Below are 22,606 nucleotides of genomic sequence, written 5' to 3'. Positions count from 1 at the left end.
GTGTGTAGACACAGTCTTATGCTGTTTCTGTATAGCCAAGGACATTAATCCAAGCGCTCTTCACCTTGTGGCATTGTACTTAAATATTATCCCAAGAGCGTAGATAAGGTAGGATTCTCTGATAGTTTTCCACTTGGGAAAGAAAGATATTCGGCACTTTCAGCGTTAAGGAGAGTAAAGAAGAAATAAATCCTCTTCAGGAAAGATTGGGGACTGTTATGTTAGCTGGTGTATAGTTAAAAAGTCTTCATTTCCTTATGGGATGAGCCAGGGGTCCTCGAGCCCAGCCCTGGCTAGAAGTGCATGGGAGCTAAGGGTCTGGGGGACCAGTTGCCAAGACCTCTGGTGCCGTCAGGCTGTGGGGAAGCCCGTGCATTGGTAGCTGTGGGCCTCCGCAGGTGTTCCTGATGTGTGGTTGGCACTGAAACAAAATCGTTCGTGTAGCCTGAGTGGCATTATGCAGTACAAGTCGTATTATGAGTCCAGCTGGAAGAAAAATCCTAAAATTAAACTAAAACTTGGATTTTGAGTTCCTGCTTTGTGCAAGGTGCTCTGTTGGACACTGGGCAGAAGAGAGTCTTCCCAGACCAGACCAGAGTCTTCCCACAGGGGGCATGAGTTGTGACGAAATACACACACAAGACGCACCAGCAGGGCTCTCACAAGAGCTGCCAGCACCCCACTTTCTCAATAGGATATCAGCTCTTGGCCCGTGGTCTGACTGTGCTCCAGGCAGAGTTGGCCGGGGCAGTGAGAACTGGACTCACCAAATCGCCAAACCAGAAGGATAATCCTGTCCAAGTCAGGGCATCTTGCTCAGGGTCTTCCTCCCCTGTCTGCATTCTCCCCACGCAGCTAGAGACCTCTGCATCAAGGCCCTCCCACCCTGAGCCCTTCTTTCCTGGCAGAGCCACCATCGAGTCTTCTTAGACTGAGCCTCCATCAGCCTCCCTCCAGTTGGCTGTAATTACTCCTGTAGCATTGTCCTCTGGGACTCTACAAAGCAAGGCGGAGCTTCTTGTCCCCTGTTGAGGAATTCCAGACAACAGCACGTAGTTATCATGTCCCATCTCCCCATTCTCCAGGAAATATTCCTGACTCCTTACCACTATTCCTCATAATCGTGGTTTTAAATCCTTTGTGTTGTCATCTGGAAAAGCTGTGCCTTGTGGGGATCTTTGTGCCCAGAACTGATGGCACTGGTTTACAAGTGCAGTTTTAACAAGTGTAGAATTAGTTGAGACCATAGCTTCCCTCACTCCTAAAAACCCTACTCCTGGTGATGAACTCTAAGTTGTATTTAGCCCTTTTGAGCCATGTCACACTATTTGTCCTAAATTCAGTTTAGAATCTGAATTTTTTTTTGTTAAGATAACGGTGAAGCCCTTCCTCACTCAGGACGATTCTTGTGCACTTGGTCACTTGGTCCCTAGTGTAGAACTTGGGCCCTGGTAAACTTTTGGATTGCAATCCTCTGACCTGTTGAGATCTTTTTGAACCCTGATTCTGTAATCAACGTATTAGTTATTCCTTTCCGTTTTCTACCATCCCTAAGTTTTCATAAACATGCCATAAAGATAAGAATATGAATAGAGTCCTTTCTCCAGGGTCACTCAGGCAGCTTATATATGGAATCAAATTCGCATCCAGAATCCAACCTACAAGGGAGTTTGGAAAGTGGCATGTTTTAGCTGTGGACCTCTGTAATATGGGAATGCTCACAGAAAGCAGTAGAATGGATTCTGAGTCCCTGTTGCCTCTGTCATATGCCAAGATATAGATTAAAAAAAGATCATTCTATCAAACATCATTCAAACAGGTATGCCAGGTATGAATAAAGAATCACTGGTGCTTCCCTACTACCTGGTACCAGAGCGCCATCAGAAACCCAGCTGAGGTTGGTACTTCCATTCCTCTGGCTCTGACTTCCCAACCTCCTCAGTCCCAGGATTTGTGATCACCCAACAGAGCCCTATAGTTAGTAAGGCATAGTAAGGAACTACAGGGCTCTCGTACCCCTCTACGTTAGTGCTTCTAGAACTGGTACCTTCATCTTTTTATTTGGCATACGCTCGTTCAACATAAATCATTGAACACTATTGTGTGCCAGGCATAGCAGTATGCTCAGTTTGAAATCTGCTTTGGATTCTTTTTGCCCTCCCTCTCCCCCACTCCTTCCTCTGTATGCACTCGCATGTGCTCACTCACTCTCTAAATACATTTAAAAAAAAAAAGAGAGAGAGAGACTACTAGAAAGGAGCCAATAGAGAGGGAGAATGGATGCAAAGGGAGGGGATCCTGTATCCAGCTGAGAGGAGTGCTTCCCCTACTTATAGAGGAAGCTAGGGTGTCTGTAGCCAGAGGGTGACAGGTACCTTCCAGGGGATCTTTTTCTCTAAGTGTCAAGGGTACTAGTCTCGAGTGCAGATGGGGAAGGTAAGAGTAGAGGTGTGATCAGAAGTGAAGTTTGCATTAGCCCTCGTAGGAAGTAGAGCAGAGGGCTTACCAGATGCCACCAAAGGGCTGCTGGACAGTGTTCAGGACCAAGAGGTCACAGATTCATGGGAGATGAACATTCATTTATCCAGCGTGTGTGTATCAGGACCCAGCATGTGCCATGTAGCACTCTGGTTTGGGGAGCTGCAGGACAGGAGGAGGCAGGTCCTGGTGGGAGTTCAGTGCGGCAAGGGGGGGCCAAGGCACCGTGGGTTAGCAAGCATGTAGCAGTGTGTCAGGTGGCAAGGGTGTTGCAGAGAAGGAAGCCAGGCAGGGGCAGCGGAGGCAGAGATGGTCATCTTGTGGAGGGAGGGCAGCCTGAGCGTGTGAGGAACTGTTTGGTCTTCACTAAGCACTGAGCAGCTGGAGCAAAAGGAGGCTGTCCTCCCATCTGAGTTGAAATACCACAGTGCTCCAGAGCCTCCCCTGGCCTACCCGCTGGATGGGACCCCTCTGCCTCCTTAGATTCCTTGGCAATGAATTCACTTTTACCCCTCTGAGACACCATGTCAGGAGTCCTTAATGGAGCTTGACTGCTGTAGCCTCTGCACGCACTTCTGTCCCTAGATCAAAGGTCAAAAACCTGCTGGTCTGTGGGCTGCACCCAATCCCACAAATGTGCCTTATTGGCCCACATCTTTCATGTGAATCAACATTTTTAATGAAAATGAAAATTTCAGATTCCTGGCTTCTTCTGGAAACTGGGAAAGTCTGATCCCCTGGATTCGGATAGCAGCAGCAGTCAGCTAGAGTGGCTGACTTTAAATAAGGCCCGTGCTTTCTAGTTCACCACACTCCCCACCACCCGCTTTTGTACCTCACCACTGAGGCTTGGAGCGGCGGCCATTGGTCATCAGGCTTGTGTTCTCGTTCTTTTGAGATGGGCTTGTCTGTTAGCTCTCTGGGGTGTTGGAATTTGTGACTCTTGTTTTTCACTAAGACGTGACTAACATTTCTAAGCACTTCAAAATTGTATAAAGTGCTTGAGGGAATGAGGGGCAGCAAAAAGGAAGAAAGGTAGCTGATGCCAAAAATGGAGGGATATGGACACAGACGTGGCAGTGTCTAGTGGAGAAATGGTAACGTAGAAGTAGCCAGTTGATTAGCATTGCAGGAGAGGTGTGCACAGAGCACTCTGAGAACAATCAGTGGGTAAAAATAACCATCATGTCCCACCTTCCCAAGACCAAATCTCACAGGTCACGGTTTGAGCCCCCTCATGCTGCTCATAGTCTTCTGGAAAGGCTCCAGCAGAAGCATGCCCTTGTGAACTGGGGCCTCAGTGATGAGCATGGCCTGACAGTGCTTGGTGACCACACGCAGTGTATCTTCACACATCTCGTGTAATCCTTATGCCCCTGGGCCTCAGCTTATGGAGGTCAAGTGGCTCACAGAGGGTGCACATGTGGCAAGGTCTCAGATGTGTTACATACACCTTGTCTGCTGCAATCTCTACTATCTTACATCTGCAACACCGAACAGAGATTGGAACCGTGCCAAGTTAGTGATTTTTTTTTTCCCTCTTTGATCTGTTATTCTTTGAATCTACTCTTACTGGTGTTTAGTGGACAAAGAATGTGAGCTTTACCCTGGGTAAAGGCATTTTTGTTTCGTTAGAAGGGCCAAAATCATTCTTTTATATGAAAAATATTTCTAGATAATTTTTTAAAAGATTTTATCTATTTATTCATGAGAGACACAGAGAGACAGAGACATAGGCAGAGGGAGAAGCAGGCTCCCTGCTGGAAGCCCAATGCAGTAGTCAATCCCAGGACCCCGGGATCATGATCTGAGCCAAAGGCAGACGCTCAACTACTGAGCCACCTAGCCGTCCCCATAGATGATTTTTTAACAAATTGCACATCTTATCACCCAGCAGAAAAGAAGGGAAATGTGATCCATCTAGCCAGGTCAACTGTTTGTTTTCCTTGCCTCCCCTCCAGCCCTTAGGCCGTACACATACGTGTGATCTTTGTGGTTGTAGCAGTAGCTTGGAGCAGCTGGGAATTTTGTTTTACCACCTAACAGAGACAAAAAAGACCAACGTTTTCGCTGTAGTCCACCCCATGTGAAAACTGCCCAGTCAAGTGTGTGGCGCTGTAATGATGGGGTTGCTGCCCCATGGCCCCACCTACCGCAGGAGTCTCTTTCCCTCCACGAGACTGAGCAGCCACATCAAGGTGGTCTTCCTTCCCCATGTCACCTGCAATGCTCTCCCCCAGGCCTGAAGCAGGCACTCTAAGCAGTGAGGACAGAGCTCATTGCTCTCGGGGGTTACAGGTGATAGAAGCCTGGCACTCTCCCAACCTGGCAGACTGAGCAGTTCTTTAAGCTGATAGAAGGAGCAGTCATGCTGTCAACGCCAGTATCCCCCTAATGATGACAGCACGCTGGTTCTTTTGTTTAAAAGATTTTATTTATTCTCTGGAGACCCAGAGAAAAGGCAGAGACACAGGCAGAGGGAGAAGCAGGCACCTGACAGGGAGCTTGATGTGGGACTCGATCCCAGAACTCTGGGATCACGTCCTGGGCTGAATGCAAACGCTCAACTGCTGAGCCACCCAGGCATCCCACTCTGGTTCCTTTTGGTCCTCCATTCGGCAGTACAGACATCAGTTCATGGCCCTCCTCGTGGGGGTTGTGACATCTAGGCAGCCCGGATCAGTGATGACAGCAGCAATCACAGCACCCGCTAGGCTGTGGGTTTGCTCATTGTGGCTTGATGACTTGCCCAGACTGGTTTTCATAAATCTACGGGGTTTCTGCACTCCCAACAAAGCCATGCACCTGGCTAACTGATGAAATTTCTACTCTTTATAAAGTTGTTCTTTTACAAGTATTCTGTGATTTTGCTATTGGCCTTGCTGACTTTACAGAAATCTGCACCTTTGTCTGAGTTCAGGTGTTAAGTTGTTGATCATCACCACTTAAGAGTAATGATCTGTGAGGACACCTGGGTGGCTCAGTCAGCTAAGCATCTGACTCTTGTTTTCGGCTCAGGTCTTGATCTCAGGATCCAATTCAGGCCCCACGTTGGGCTCCATGCTGAGCATAGAGCCTACTTCAAACAAAAAATAGGACTGTTCTCTAAGGTTATTGATCTCTGTCTTACCAAATATGTTTCCTTAATTACATTTTTTGTGTGTGTCTGGTTTTATAGAAGTAAATGCCATAGGACAGTCATTTTTGTCCCATTCTTGTTAAACTGATATCAATTCATTTTCTGATGAGCCTGAGGAAAACAGATAGTAATTTAAGAAATGCAGCATAGCTTCATAAACTGGATTTTTTGGACCTGCTGCAAACCCATTTGGGAGATAGAACACAGTAATAAGCTAGAAAAATGTCCCTATATCTGTCTTTTCATCAGAGATGGTAAGCTGCCAGAGCAGAACTCATGAGACTGTTCTTAACATGGTGTGTGTCGAGTTGTGTCGGATGACACGACATAGTACCTGCTCCTTAATGTTGCCCCAGTGACATACTGGGGGCAGACCTGCAGGACCTGCTGACTTTTGTGCCCTAATGTGGCAAGAAGCTATCAAAGTCTTAGAGAACCAGTGTGTTATTTTGACAGTTACTGGAGGTGTGGCCAAAAGTGAGGAAGTGCAAACATAGCATTTACTTATGTTTCTAAGAGAATGAAAGTGGATCCTAAAAATACTAACCAGCCTGATTAGAACACTTAGAAATAAATATTCTGGTGCTTAAAAAAATCAGTTTTTAGACACAGGAGAACATTGAATATTAACTAATATAACTTTTGATGAAAAACAGATCCTCACTGTAGGCTCTGAATCTAACAATGAGATGGGGGGAGAATCTCAGGGTGAACTCTATCCGGTTTCACTGAAGCATTTAGAGAGATACTTTAAAAGGGACTGGAGGGTCCGAGTAGAGAGATCACTATCACATACAATTAATTTAGAGTCAAATAGGAAGGCCATTATAGACTAGATCTGAGCTAAACCAGCAGCATAGTGTGGTTGTGTCTTCCAGTGATGACCGGAAGTGAAAGCATCACTGCCATAGACCAGTCAGTAAGCTGGGACTGTACTACTAATGTTGACCTTACTCCAGAATATTTTTTTATTCATTTTACTACCAGTTCTCCCCAGCTTCTCAGACATGTCTCACCTTCAGTGGGCATTGCAACAGCAGTGCCAAGGTACTCACTGTAGTTGCTCTCTGCAGGTTAGAGAAGGCTCCAGCCAGAGGCAAACTTAACTTTGCATTTGGGTACTTTAGTCACTGATACTATGTTTGCTTTATCGCTTTGTTTTCTGGCACATATATTATAACAAAAGGCAGAGATTGTGTGAGTTAATCATGGAAGAGGCATATCCTCCATCTGATAAACTAAAACTTGGAAGAAAGTGGGTTTAGGAATCCTCTGCCTAGGGGATCCCTGGGTGGCTCAGTGGTTTAGCGCCTGCCTTCAGCCCAGGGCATCATACTGGAGTCCCAGGATCGAGTCTCACGTCGGGCTCCCTGCATGGAGCCTGCTTCTCCCTCTGCCCGTGTCTCTTCCTCTCTCTCTCTCTCTCTCTCTCTGAATAAATAAAATCTTTGGGGGGAAAAAAAAGGAATCCTCTCTGCCTAGGTTGATGAAACATGTATGTTGTTTCTCCAAGTCTCCTTAAGAGCAGAAGCTGAAGAACATTGTCCTTCCTTTTTTTATTTGGGGGGGGAGGGTTGAAACAGGCTTTTAATGGGACATGGTCTCGATGAGGCTCCGCGGCCCCGCAGGGGAGGGAGAGCGCAGGAAGTCGCCAACATTGTCCTTCCTATAAGACTTAATGTCCTAGCAGCTCCCTTGCTCCTTTATCATCCGTTGGTATAAAAATGCATACCAAAAAATGGAGTCACCTGCAGACAGAGTAAATTGGCAAGATGGTGCCAAGAGCTCAACTGTTCTCACACCACAACTTCAGAAATAGATTTCTCAGACCTCTCCAACCAGAGTAATTCTATTTTAAGGACCACACAGTAGTTACTAAGAGGAGTCATCTGAGCGGCCTGCTTTTTATGGATATGGGATTGGGGGGCGTTGTGTTTGGTTAGGGTGTTTTTACTTTCCTATATTTTGGGAGACTTGGTAAGTGGGGCTGGCGTGGAAAAAGAACCAGGGCATTGGAAGTATCGGGCTGGAGAGGTGGGAGGAGATGGTTGTTAGTGCATGTTGTGGAGATACACCCAGAGGTTTTCGCTGTAGGTACCTTCAGTTCAAAATGAATAAATGAGACCATTAAAAATAAGTTTCGCTCCCCCATATATCAATAAGAAAGAGCAGATTTAAAATCTCTATTAGTGCACTCAAATAATTTTAAAAATGTTTCTAATACCTAGCCTCTGTGAAGACCCCGTAAGGAAGGTAAAAGCAACTTGTCTGAACAGTTGCTACATAGCTGAGGCCACAGGGCCAGCTTTTGTAAAAAGACCTTATCTGTAACCCTTCTGTAGAGTCCCCTGAGTTTCAAATAAATGTTCATGAAACAAGGCATTCTGAAAAGTAGGATACTTGATCATCTGAGAAAAACTCCTGTAGAAAGCTTCACTAGGTAATACTCTCTTGATTTCAAATATGAAAAAGTAAATTATTGCTGCAGCTCCTAGTTCTGCTCTGTCCTTCCATAAGCCAGTAGCCAACCAAGCATGATAATAAATGTGCATTAAGCATAAAGGCCATTGGTGTGAACAAAATCCCATCCCATTAATATTTAAGTCATTATGTAAAATGCCAGGGTATCCAGCCGGCACTCAGTTGCTTCCTCAATGCAGTGTCAGGCTTTTCTCTTTCCTGCATTCAGTTATGATTGGCCATTGTCTGACCAAACCTTTCTTCCCAGCAAGGACTGCCTATCACTTATAAAACTATACAGGTAGCATCCATGGAACAAGCTAGAATTGATTTCTTATTTCACAAAAGAAAGAACGCCATCCATGGACTTTGGTGTGCTTACGACGGGTGGGCATCATTGGTCAGGTCAATTCTCTTGACGTCAGTTCTATTTCCTGGCCTTAGAACTGCTAGGGTTCGTTTTTATACTGATCTTTTGGGTGTCTACCACGTAGGCACTTTGTTTTCTCTGTTCTCATAGATAAAGTGTATTTAAAATTGAATGAAAACTTATAAAATATCTGAGGGGCATTTCATTGTTATTATTTTAGTCTCAATACTGTATTTGTTCATTTGGAGAAGAGAGACAAGAATTCCTGGATCCCGGGCCTCAGAAACATTTTATCAAAAGCAGTAGCATTTGAGGGACCATGTAAAAAATGTTACATGTTAAATGTAAGATAGAATTTTTTTTCCTGCCTCATTAAGCCTATCTTTAAAGAACCTCTGTGAAATTAACAAAAAACTTATCAAAATTCACACAATAAGCAGTAAATGGTGGAGATTATTTTAGTAGTATATATTTGAAATTATTTTCTATCGCCAAGTATTTGCTCTGAATCAAAATTAGCTGGTATGCCTCAAGGTTGTAGCATCTCTTCTTCTAGGGCTTTTCAAGTATCCTGCAGTGCACATGTTCTGATATGCATATGTTCAGCATTATCCGTAAGTTATATTCTTGCCAGAGATCAACTTAAAATGGAAATGTTGTCAGGGAGGTAGTCTTTGAGACACTCGTCTGCTATTTTCCTGGTGTTGGCATCACTGAAATAAATTCCTTTCTTTTTTCAACCTCCCCCCCCAAAAAAGGAAATATTGTTCTCTTGGTTTTTGGGTAAACAGTTATTCTTCCATTTGTAAGATTCTGAAACATGCTGCTTGCAGATCATTTGCCTTGTGTATAGAAATGCTGTGTAGTCATTTCCATTGCTTTAACAGGATTTGAAAAATCTTTCTAAAAATCAATCTACTATAATTACTGTAGTCTTAATATTTATTCTTAGTTTTGACTTACTTAAATAATTTATAGTATTGCCTTTCAAAAAATGGAAATATAAGGATGACAAAGTTTAAGTGAGTTTGTTATTTATTACCTACAGTCTATCAGTATTTTTACAGCTGATGGGTCTCTAGCAGTACCTAAATTATTTTATCTTCCTAAAACATCCATAATTTTTGTCAGCTATGTTAATTTTCCTGATTTAATTTTGTCCCTTAAATCTATAAAACTACTTCTCCCAATATACATTATTGTTTTCTGTGTAATTATAGGGGAGTATTATAGTTAGCAATTGCTGACAATAACTGGTTAGGACTAACTTTCCTGTTATTGGCAATGATTTACATAATATATTGCTCAGCATGGAGCTTGTAATTTAAAATGATTTCATAGGTTTCATGGCCTTTTGTTATTAATATTACGGCATTTTATTAGAATAAAGAGCATCAAGGGAGCTGATTCCATACTATTTTTAGTCAGAAAAGTAATAAATTTCATAATTGATGGTAATATCCATGTTACAACCAAACAATTTAAAATTTACGGTTAACTATTTGTATTTTATGCTCTCTCTTCTTTCAGTATTTAAAATGTCCACATTTCCATCTCTGAGAAACTGTGTCCATATGAAAATTACAACTGATGTAAGCTATCAATGGTGATCACTAGTGTTGAGTAATCTTCTAGGCGAAAGCAAAGTCAAGTATGGGTTGATTTGGGAAAATGAAGTTTACACATGTAATGTAAAATGTTTCTCTTGCTGAAGTGTAAAAAGACTGGGGAGATAGATGTTCCTTGTTGCCTAGTCCCATGACCTCTCCTGTGTGCATTGAGAGCAACACCATGACCTTCTGGACTCCCTTGCGCACCCTACAAGGTGCCAGCCCCTGGGTCAGGATGCTCTGGCCATAGCACTGGTCAGACGAGGGAAGGAAGCATTCCTAGGACCCTTGCAGTCTGCCTGCCAATCCTCCAGTCTCTTCCAGTCCTGTAAGACAAATGCCTCTGCTCCCTCTTAGCTCACCAGGTCCTGCCTGAGAGCCGTCTAGATTTTCTGTTATGCTTTCCCTATACGTGTTTTCTTTGCCCTGATCTGTGTCTTTGATGGTTAGTCAAAAGATAAGCAAGAATGATTTACAGCATATATTTATAACTTGTAAATTTTTCTTATAAGAGAATTATGTAACAGAAGATTCCTTCTAGGTTACATGTAATACTAGATGTGTAAAAGCAACTTCTTAAATGTGAGCTTTAAACTCTTGCTTTAAACCCTGTCACGTTGCAGATACTGTGAGTTCAGTAGTCTTCGATATTTAAGGGCCTCTCGATTTTAAGTGGGTAGTGGTCAGGATTGAAAACACTGGGAATTTAAAAAATGAAACAAATCTAATTAGATGTAATACTACCTCCTTTCTACTTTCCCCAAAGCCATCCTAAAGACAAATCATCTAGAAATTATTTTGAACTTGAAACAATTGTTTTTATTTCTCTGCTTGACTCTTACTATGTTCTCTCTCGGTCGGTGTCCCGTTCAGTCTCAGCGGGCTGGGGAGAGATGCCTAACGTCCATTCAAAGGCTGAGAGCTCTTGGGGAGAGCCGTCCTCCCCCTCTGCCCTGGTTGACAACGGCACCGCAGCATGGGGCAAGCCACCCAGCAGCGGTAGCGGATGGGGGGACCAGCCCACGGAGCCACCAGTGACATTCGGGAGAGCCAGCGCCCCCACCGCTGCCCCAGCCCTGTGCAAACCAGGTAAGCCCCACTCAGAGCTTGAGAAGTGGGTCAGGATATTTTACGTGGATACTTACTTTTCTTTTTTTTTTTTTTTAAGATTTTATTTATTCATGAGAGACAAAGAGAGGCCGAGATTTTCCATTGAACTTTAAGAATTCATGTTTTAGGGCAGCCCTGGTGGCACAGCGGTTTGGCGCCGCCTGCAGCCCAGGGCTTGATCCTGGAGACCCTGGGTCGAGTCCCAACGTCGGGCTCTCTGTGTGATGCCTGCTTCTCCCTCTGCCTGTGTCTCTGCCTCTCTCTCTCTCTCTGAATAAATAAATAAAATCTTTAAAAAAAAAAAGAATTCATGTTTTAGGACACTTTCCTCATTTTATTTTTAAAGATATACTTATTCATGAGAGACACAGAGAGAGAGGCAGAAACACAGGCAGAGGGAGAAGCAGGCTCCTCGCACGGAGCCCGATGCAGAACTCAATCCCCAGACCTGGGATCACGCCCAGAGCCAAAGGCAGATGCTCAACCGCTGCGTCCTGACACTTTCCTCATTTAATTTGTGCTTTAAGACTAACATATTTGCTGCTTCTGGTACATGGACAAGGAACTCTTCACAGAAGCCCATGCCCTCCTTTAAAAAAAAAAAAAAAAGTTGGTTACCAGAATCCAGACAACATGGCCTGTCTGTGGATAGGAGGAATAGCACCTGCACTGCAGTGGTGCCCTGCGCCTGCGCATTACACGGCTTCCACTCGCTGCTTCCCTGAGCAGCTGGATGAGAGGAAGCATGCCAGTTTTCCTTTCTGGGAGTAGGTTTTAAGACCTACAGTACTTCATAGCAGTTAGCCCTTCTTTCCTCGCTATGTCTTGTGAGCACAATTCTACTTTGGGTGCTCCAGGCTGATGCTTTTTCTTTTTCTTTCTTTCTTTTTTTTTTAAAAAGAAAAGAAAATAAAAATTGAGTTACATTGTCCTCCCCCATTCTCTGGAAGTGTAGTAAGGACACCTGTGAAACATCCATTCTCACAGATGTCTGGATTACATTCGCTGAGTGGAACTCTGTGGCATGTGAAAATTTGGCAATGCAATACATATGACGTTAGCATAAACCTAAGATTGTAATTTAAGTCTAATAGTAAGGTCAGTTGTTCACATGGCTGCGAAAGCACCATATTTTCTTTGGATATCGTTAAATGTCTTAGATCTTAAAATGTGACTTTATTAGTTTTATATTTTTGCTATTGTATTTTGCTTTAGTTTTGTGTTTATTACTTTGCTACCCTGGATAGTGTGCTCTGTATATCTGCCATTCTGCTGGATTATTTATTCCATTCATACACCTTGTTGCAGATCTAAAGGATAAGGAGGTACTTAGATTCATTCACATGCCATCTTGAGGCGGTAGATTTATCTTTATAGTTTGTCCTTGGAGGCACTATTATATACGTGTCTGCCTTCAAAAAGCATCGTATCTTCATAGCCTTACAGACTCCAGATAACTGTACTATCCCCTAATCTTTGACCTTCTTCAGGTTCTCCCAGGAAGTGAAAATTGGTAGTAACTTTTGTACCAAAAATCACTTTGTTTCTTCACAAAGTAGAAAAAATAATATCCTAAAATCAAAACTCAATAGTCAGCTGTGGCTCCATCTGCCCATGGCCTCAGCTGTCTCTATTTTGTTATTCTGGGAGTATCTCCTGGGAGCTTGTCAGAAACAGGCCTGGCCACAGACCTGTACATTTCTCGTGATCCCCAGGTGACTTGTGTATGATCACACTGGAGGAGCAGTAGTCCTCATACTTGGACCAAGGCTTGGACCAAGGCTTGGACCAAGTATAATCAAAACCTACATGGAGAACAATGATACTTTTCAGAACTCTGCATTTTACTGGCTACTTCATACCATGCAGACATTGACACCTTCTCCTATAGCCCCCAGGACTTACTGTTAGAGAGTCCCTACTTCAAAATGACCTCTAATGGAGTTTGTAACAGCTCAGACTACAAATAGCTAGTTTGAAGAAAAAATATATATATACATTTGCATATATATTCTATAACAAGCCCAAGAAATTGAATTCTTAGGTCTTGACGAAACAAAGTAGTAAAAAGGTAGATTACGATACACCCCTTTTGTCCCTTCTTTTGTCCCACCTCCCTCCAAATGACGTTATAATACGGCATTATCTACTTTAGGAAAGGTGAGTTTGGTAAGTTCATGTTTCCTCCCTTTCTAGCTTCAAAATCTATGCAAGAAGGCTGGGGCAGTGGTGGGGACGACATGAACCTCGGTACCAGTCAGTGGGAAGACGAAGAAGGGGGCATGTGGAACAATGCTGCTTCCCAAGAAAGCACCTCCTCCTGCAGTTCCTGGGGGAATGCCCCCAAAAAAGGACTCCCAAAGGTATGTGCAACACTAAAGAAAACAAACTCTAAAAATCAATGATACTTAACAATACTTCAGGGTAGAGGTGGTAGCTCCTGTTGGCGGTGACAAGTAGACGAGAGTTCTCTGAGTGCCCTGGGAGCCCCTGGAGGACCCCGGGATTTTGTCAGGGGTCTTGCCTGAGGATAGGGTGGAGTTTTTCAGAGACTACATGGCGTTGTTTTCACAGCAAAGCAAAGACAGAGACAAATGTGAGAATCCAGCTGCTTCTAAGAAGCCAGACAGTAAAGAGATTGGCAAGCATGTACACAGCAGTGCCTCTCTTCTCACTAAGTTTGTTTTAGAAAATGTAATTTTCTCTTTAAAAGAATATTGATGTTAACACAGAATGGGTTTGTTATTGTAATTTTCTTTCTTTTTTTTTTTTTTTTGTTATTGTAATTTTCAAACAAATTAGTAAAGTATTTTAAAATTTCTGTTTTAATTTCTAATACAATAAATATTGATAAATACAATCCATATAAACAAAATTTCTTTAGAATCCTCAATCTTTAAGAGTGGGTAATGGGGTTGGGCTTGAGACTATTAAGTCTGAATCCTCTTGAGGTTCCAAGGTAGACCTAAGTCTTGCAGCAAACAGTCTTCTGGAAAAAATTGAAATCCACAACTCATGTATGCACCAAGATAAAATCAAAGTAGATCACAAATTTAAGTATGGTAAATAGAAATATAAAAATGGGAAAGAGGGATCCCTGGGTGGCGCAGCGGTTTGGCGCCTGCCTTTGGCCCAGGGCCGGATCCGGGAGACCCTGGATCGATTCCCACGTCGGGCTCCCGGTGCATGGAGCCTGCTTCTCCCTCTGCCTGTGTCTCTGCCTCTCTCTCTCTCTCTCTCTGTGACTATCATAAATAAATAAAAATTAAAAAAAAAAATGGGAAAGAATTTTAAAAACACTCTTGGAGTGGAAGTGACCTTTCTAGCTGTGACTAAAATCTAAAAGCTATCAAGTGAACAACTTACAAGCTTCAGTATATAAACATGAAAACTGTGCATGACAGAGAAAACCAAAAAGTCAAAAGACAAATAACAAGCTGGAAAAAAATAATTGTCATATCATGGAGAAGGCCAATCTCCCAAATACAGAAAGAAAGGTTCTAAAAATGGATTTTTTTAAAAAAAAATCAGTTAGTAACCCACTAGAAAAATGAGCAAAGAATATAAATAGATGGTCCCTGGAAAACGAATGCAAACAGCTCTCACACATATGAAAAGGTGTTCAGCCTGAGTTACGGAAAGAGAGTGCAATTTAGAACAACACAGAGGGGCACCAGGGGCGGGCTCCATTGGCTCAGGGTCCAACTTGGTTTCGGCTCAGGTTGTGATCTCAGAGTCCTGGGATTGAGCCCCATGTCAGGCTCTGTGCTCAGAGCAGAGACTGCTCCTCCCTCTCCCTCTGCTCCAACCCATCCTATCCCCCACCCCTACACGCTCACTCAAAGAAAGAAAATCTTTTTAAAAAATAAAACTACACTGAGAGATGCCAGCTTTCTTTTCTTCTCTCAGACCAGCAGAAATCCAAACATTTCATAAATAGGCTGTGTTGACAAAGCTGTAAGAAAAACAACACCGTCATGTTGCTGGTTGGAATGTAAACCAGTGTGATCCACACACAGGGCAGCTTGACATCATCTGTCCACATTACAGATGTCAGCATGTCGATGTGGTACTTCTGCTTGTCAGGGGTGCAGCAGATGGCATTTGTACACAGCTCTATATTGCAGCATGTTTGTAGTAAAATAAAATGATGATTCAAATGTACATTAGTGAAAAAAAATGTACATTAGTGGGGTGAAGAAGAAAACAGTGCGCCTGTGCATGTGTGCAAAGAAGGGTTTCCTGCTAGGGAGAGTAAGAACTCAGCAGCTGGAGCATGGGGTGGGAAGAAGATGCTTTGGTTTATACTTTTTTCCTGCTTTCAAATTCTTTGAAGGTATTGTCTGTTCAAAAAAATTCATTTAACAAAGCATTCAATTAGCAGTAAGCAGAACCCAGAAACTAAAATCAAAGCTCTCTTCATTAGGAGTAAAAGTGATTACAGACATCAAAAGGGAGTCTTTTTACTATCGGGCTGGCCAATAATCCGATTAATGATGGGACCAGAAATGTTAAATTGGTAAATTAAAATATGGTGTCATCTTGGCAACTCTGGCCCTGGCAGCACAGCAGTGATTCCCATGGCCTCCCAGAAAAGCTGCTTCCTCAAGGGAAGAGCGCCTGTTAGTTGAGTATCACTCCATATACTACATTCTGTAGTTAACGGCAGGCTCAATTTTGAAAAGCACTGTGAAGAATCATTTTAGAGGAGGATGTTTTTTCTACCATGTTAATGCATGGTTTAAATCTTCGTAGTTGTGAGGATAGGATGGAAATTAACTGAGAAAATGGTTAACGTCCCCGCTCAGCCCTCCTCCTCCTCTGTCCTGCGCTCCCCTCCTCCGCCCCTGCCCTGCACTTGCTCCTTCTTCTCTTCATCTTGTCCCTCACTGATGTTTGCCCATTTACTTTCTTCTCTACCCTGAGGAGCTGCAGGCAGTGAAAAGTCAATAAAATTAACAGGCTTGTTGTTCCTTTCATCTTGTTGCCTTTTCATTCTGTTAGAAGGCACCCCCTGCATTTTGTCATCTTTTACAGTAAGCTTATAAAAGGGCAGAAGACATGTAATTTTTCACAAACTTCACATAGTATTAGCATAGGGCCATGTTCAAAGGAGCACTTATGATTATTTAATAATGGAAGTGGCACGTATTTGTGATGAACTAAATTAATTCTCCGGGGAAGAGAAAGAATTCTCTTGCTTTTTAAAAGTCCATACATTACACACATATGCCAACTTGGAAATGCACCCTAAATCATTCCTAATACTAGCCACAAAACAGAGTTGGAAAAAAATAAAAATTAAAAAAAAAAAAAAAACAGAGTTGGGCACTTTCTAGAACATGGCATTGTTCAATGTTAATACAGGAAGATGCTCTAACTTTTAAATCACTATGAATTTTAGGCATCTCCCACTTCTAGAAGAAATGCATTCAACTGTGACCCACATTTCATTCTAGGGCATGAAAACGTCTGGCAAGCAGGACGAGGCCTGGATCATGAACCGGCTGATCAAACAACTCACAGACATGGGCTTCCCGGTGACTGGGGTCTTATTTTACTACTACCCTCCATGTGTGCTGCCACATGTGGCCCTGATTGTGTCCTGCCCATATTTGTCATGCGTAACAAGGAAGGAAGACTTTTGAGGGAGAAGAGTTTTCATACAGCCTGACTTGTAAATTCCCCTTTTACATGAACACTTCTTCTGTTTAGGGATCGTTGCTTTCAACTACAGCAAGGATCCGTACCGTTTCTGTCAAGTAAGGTGTGAGAGCCTTTTCCTGGAATAAAACATGCTGTGTCATTGTTCTTTGCATTGGCTTACATAGTTTCATACTTTCTTCTAATTTATAATTAAAAGTGAATTTTCATTAGTTTATGCTGTAGATTGACAGATTACCCGAGAAAATTTGGACACATTACTAAAGCTCTGTGTCCAGTAAAAGAATCCTAATCAAGCTTATTGAGTTCCTGAGTCTCAGGTCATGGGTAAGGAGAGTTGAGACTGCAGGGTGACCTTCTGAAAATGCATCATGATGTGTTCAGTTCCTGAAACCAAATATAAGAGTTCGGATAGTGTGGATATCACTTGTGTCTGTTATGTCTTCCCTTCAAAAGTCTTCTTTCTAGATCATTACTCAAGCAAATATTTATCTTTTGACTACTGTGGATGTCCCTAAGGAATGAGTCCTAGGGGATCCCTGGGTGGCGCAGCGGTTTAGCACCTGCCTTTGGCCCGGGGCGCGATCCTGGAGACCCAGGATCGAATCCCACGTCAGGCTTCCGGTGCATGGAGCCTGCTTCTCCCTCTGCCTGTGTCTCTGCCTCTCTCTCTCTCTGTGTGTGTGACTATCATAAATAAATAAATAAATAAATAAATAAATAAATAAATAAATAAATAAATAAATAAAATTTTAAAAAAAGAAAAAGGAATGAGTCCTAGAATGGCTCAGTGTAGAACTATATACTTCACATTAGGCATTGGCCCTCTGATGCTGGGCAGAGCACAGACCCAGGGGAGGCTCAGCCTCTTCCCGTATGAGAAGACGGGCGGGACACTGGAGTCCTGCCCAGGAGTCCTTATTTCCACTGTGGTGCTTGCATACACTGACACGCATGTCTTCCTATTAAAGGGATAATTGTCAAAATGAATCTACTTGTTTGCTTTTATTTGTTTTTACATTTCTTGGTGAAAAGTAATTGACAGCAAAGCCCAGAGTCCATGAAGTAGAAAATGAAGCTGTGTGCTCTAACTTCTACAGTGACTTTCCCGAAACTGTCCTGGTGGGGATTTCATCTTTACTGAACCATTGCTACTTGTAAAGAATCAATGACAAGACTCCACAGGCACTGTACATTTGGTTTTTAAAGTGTTGAATACAAATCCTTTAAAAGTCAATTCAATACATGTTCTAAGTGCCTTTCACTTAGAAGACCTTTGTCTCTAGCCTCAACAATGAAGAGATGTATTTCTAGTTCCAAAACCTAGTAATATTAAGTCAACAGTAATCATTTCTCTAAGCTAATAGTGGTAGAACTCTTTACTAGCTTGTTATCATAAAAATGTAATCCTAATCAAAACTTTATTTACCTACACAGAGAGAGCCAGCTGAAGAGGCCTTGAAGAGTAACAATATGAATCTTGACCAGGCCATGAGTAAGTAAGATGATACACTCTAACAGCACACTTTTTTAAAGGTACCAGTGTGTGGAGTTTGGATTTCCAAAGCTTTTCATTGTAATCTTGGGTTCATGGTTGAATATGTACTGGGTAGACAGGACCAGGCTTTAGCAAAGTAGTAACCACATGACGTATACTGACCCCAGAGCCAGTCTCTGGAGATAGATGGTCTTGGGACAAATGGCCAGACCCAACATTGAGGCATGTTGGTTGGGGTTTTTTTGTTTGTTTTCTTGTTTGTTTTTGTTTTGTTTTGTTTCATTTTTTTCCTAGCACTTCAACAACTAGATGAATTTTTTTCCACCTACTCTGCGGGGAAGTCATAGTAACATTCTTGGAGAAAGGCTCTAGGACTACAGGCCGGACTTCATTTGACACAGATTGAGCCCATTCTTCATACCTGGCCCCAGAGTGGGCCTCCTCAGGGGCCAACAGAGATGTCACCATGTCAGTGGAGCACTTACTCTGGGTGGGAGATGAGATTGACCTCAAGGAACAAGCAGCCCTTGTTCTGGAGCTTTAAAAGTAGTAATAATTAATGGTGATAAATAATCAGAATCAGAAAACTATGACTGTGTTTTAGAATAGTATGTAAAGGTTAAAGGAAAAATAGGAGTAATCATAACTGTGGCTACTACAACTTGACTACTACTACAACAAAATCACGGCACAAAAAGGGATCATTTGTGACATCAAAAATATAAAAGGGGAAGAGTAAAAGGATGGAACAAAGAGAAACTGCTATCAGCAGGAGAAGGACTGTTCTATCTGTGAGATGTTTACTGTAAACCTCATGGTATCCACAAAGCAAAAATCCAGAATGGAGACACCAAACACAGAAAGTGGAAAACCACCAATGTAGAAAGTAGACAGGGGCAGAAGAACGAATAGTGGAAGAACAGAAGAACCAGAAGGCAGAAGATAAAAGGGCAGCAGTAAGTTCTTAATGTCAGTAATCTCTCTCTCTCTTTTTTTAAGATTGATTGATTTATTATAGAAAGCATGAGCGGGAAGGGGAGAGAGAGAGAGAGAATCTCAAGCAGATACCACTCTGAGTGCAGACCTGATGTGGAACTCAATCCCAGGACCATGAAATCATAACCTGAGCCAAAATCAAGAGTCAGACACTTAACTGTGCCACCCAGGTGCGCTGTCAGTACTCTCTCTTAATGTCAGTGCACTGTACTTACCAATCAGAAGGCACAGAGTGGCTGGATAGATTGAAGCCCTGAGTCCCAACATTGTGATCTCTGGGCATCACAATGTCCTGTCATTGCAGCTCCAGGACACATACAGGCTCAAGTTGAAAGGATGAATGATGATATGCCAAGCAAACAAAAACAAAAAGAAGGCAAGCATAGCCATTCGCAATATCAGACAAAATAGACTTGAAGCCTAAAAGGATAACAAAAGTCAAAGAAGGTGATTATATGATGAAAGGGGTCAATATGTCAAGAAGATGTACTAGTTATAAAAATATATCCGTTCTCAACACCTGACCACTAAAGTACATTAAATAATTCATACAGATCATAAGGGAAAAAGTTATTATGGTAATCAGATACCCCACTACCAACAATTGATAGATCATCCAGACAGTCAATAAGGAAAAATTGAATTGAACCACACTTTAGAGCAAATGGATGACCTAAAATACAGATACAGATCATTTCATCCAACAGCAGCAGAATATATATATTTTTCAAGCACACATGGAACATTTTTCAGGATAGATCTCCTTTTTTTTAAGGTTTTATTTGTTTTTGGTTTTTTGTTTTGTTTTTTTTTAATTTTTTTTTTTAAGGTTTTATTTGTAAGTAATCTCTACATGTGGGACTCGAACTCAGCACCCCTCCAGATAGAGATAGGCCATAAAACTAACTTTAGTTTGGGGGTACCTGAGTGGCTTAGTCAGTTATGCATCTACATTCAGCTCAGGTCATGAGCCCAAGGTCCTTATATTGAGCCCCACGTCAGGCTCCCTGCTCAGGAAAGAGTCTGCTTTTCCCTCTCCCTCTGCTCTTCACCCCTGCTCATGCTCACTCTCACTCAAATAAATAAATGTCTAAAAAAAAGAGAGAGAGAGAGCACAATTGAGCCAGTAAATCAAAACACAGATAACTCCAGGACCAGATGACTCACTAGAAGAAATTCTACCAAGTACTGAAGAAGAACTAATACTAGTCCTTCTCAGACTCTTACAAAATATCAAGGAGAAGGGGACACTGCCAGACTTATTCTACGAGGCCAGCATTATTTTGATACAAAACCAGATGAGGATACCACAGGAAAACTATCAATCAATACCCCTGGTGAATGGAGATGCACGAATTCTCAGCAAAGTATTAACCAACTGAATTCAACAACACATGAGTAGGATTATATTCCATGACCAAGTGGGATTACTTGGGATGCAAGACTGCTTCAGCATAACACAAATCAATAAATGTAACACATCACATCAATAAAATGAAAGATAAAAATCATGTGATCTTCTCAGTAAATGCAGAAGAAATATTTGACAAAATATAGCATCCTTTCATGATTAAAAAAAAAAAAAATACCTTAGCAGACTGGGTATAGAAGGAACATATGTCAACATAATAAAGGCCATACACAACAAACCCACAGCTGACATTAACTCAGTGGAGAGAAATTGAAAGTGTTTCCTGTAAGATCAAGAACAAGGCAAGGATGCCCATTCTCTCCACTTCAATATAGTACCAGAAGTCCTAGCCAGGGCAATTAGGCAGGACAAAGGGGAAAAAAAGGCATCCATGTTGGAAAGGAAGAAGTCAAATTCTCATTATTTGCTGCTGATTTGATCCTATATATAGAAAATTGCAAAGAATCAGTAAAAAAAAAAAAAAAAAAACAAACTTAACAATTTCAGTAAAGTGGCAGGATACAAAATCAACATCCAGAAATCAGTTGCATTCCTTTACACTAGTGATGAAACATCTGAAAAAGACAGAAGACCATGCCATTCACAATAGCATCAAAAACAATAAAATACTTAGGAATAAATTTAACCAAGGAAATAAAGAGATCTGCACGATGAAAACTGCAGGGCATTGCTGAAAAATTGAAGAAGACACAAACAAATGTAGAGGTGTCTCATGTACACAGATAAAAAAAAAAAAACAACGAATATTATTAAGATGGTTGTATTACCCAAGACCATCTATAGGTTAATTGCAATCCCCATCAAAAAACCAAAGGCAGGGGCACCTGGGTGGCTTAGTGGTTGAGTGTCTGCCTTCAGACCAGGGCGTGATCATGGGGTCCTGGGATTAAGTCCCATCAGGCTCCCCACGGGGAGTCGGCTTCTCCCTCTGCCTATGTCTCTGCCTCTCTCTCCATGTTTTACATGAATAAATAGATACAATCTTTAAAAACAAAACAAAGGCATTCACAAAAATAGAGGAAACAATCCTAAAACATGTGTGGAATTACAAAATACTCCAAATAGCCAAAGCAGTCCTGAGAAAGAACAAAGTTGGAGGTATCATACTTCTGAATTTCAAACTGTACTGCAAAGCCACAGTAATCAAAATAATGGGGTACTGACACAAAAATAGACACATGTGGGGCACCTGGTTGGCTCAGTCAGTGGAGCATGTAACTTGATCTCAGGTCGTGAGTTCAAGCCCCATTTTGAGCCTTGAGCTTATTTAAAAAAAAAAAAAAAAAAAGTTAGACACATCAACCAGTGAAACAGGACAGAGCCCAGAATTAAATCCCAGCAGAGAGCAGCCCAGGTGGCTCAGCGGTTTAGCGCCACCGCCTTCGGCCCAGGGCCTGATCCTGGAGACCCAGGATCGAGTCCCACGTCAGGCTCCATGCATGGAGCCTGCTCTCTCTGCCTGTGTCTCTGCCTCTCTCTCTCTCTCTTTCTCTTTCTCTTTCTCTCTCTCTCTCTCTCTCTCTTTCCCTCCCTCTCTCTCTCTCTCATGAGTAAATAAATAAAACCTTTTTAAAAAATAAATAAATAAATCCATCCATCCATCCCAGCAGATACAGTCAACATAATACTTGACAAAGAAGCCAAGAATACTCGGTGGTGAAAGGATGGTTTTTTCAACACATGGTTCTGAGGAAAATGGAGAAATGTGTGCAGAACAATGAAATTGGAACCCTATCTCACACCACTCACAAAGATTAACTCTTAATGGATCAAAGGCTTAAACAAAAATCCTGATCCCATAAAACTTGTAGAAAAAAAACTTGAAGAAGTCCATTAGTATTGGTCTTGG

At 42.1% G+C, this 22,606-nt stretch overlaps 1 protein-coding gene across 7 annotated transcripts in view; it reads left to right on the top strand.

Annotated features, from left to right (window-relative positions):
• The window catches only part of TNRC6C (trinucleotide repeat containing adaptor 6C), a 153,403-nt gene that overhangs the window by 98,331 nt on the left and 32,466 nt on the right, over window positions 1-22,606 (top strand). For all 7 annotated transcript variants that reach the window (XM_025468138.3, XM_025468137.3, XM_025468139.3 and 4 more), the window contains 4 exons: window positions 10,931-11,146; window positions 13,364-13,530; window positions 16,627-16,707; window positions 18,269-18,326. In XM_025468138.3, coding sequence (XP_025323923.3) covers window positions 10,931-11,146; window positions 13,364-13,530; window positions 16,627-16,707; window positions 18,269-18,326 — 522 coding nt within the window. The remainder of the gene's footprint in view (window positions 1-10,930; window positions 11,147-13,363; window positions 13,531-16,626; window positions 16,708-18,268; window positions 18,327-22,606) is intronic.

Source organism: Canis lupus, chromosome 9 (genome assembly GCF_003254725.2).
Source record: "Canis lupus dingo isolate Sandy chromosome 9, ASM325472v2, whole genome shotgun sequence".
NCBI classification, from domain to species: Eukaryota; Metazoa; Chordata; class Mammalia; order Carnivora; family Canidae; genus Canis; species Canis lupus.
This window is presented reverse-complemented; position numbering and strand designations above follow the sequence as displayed.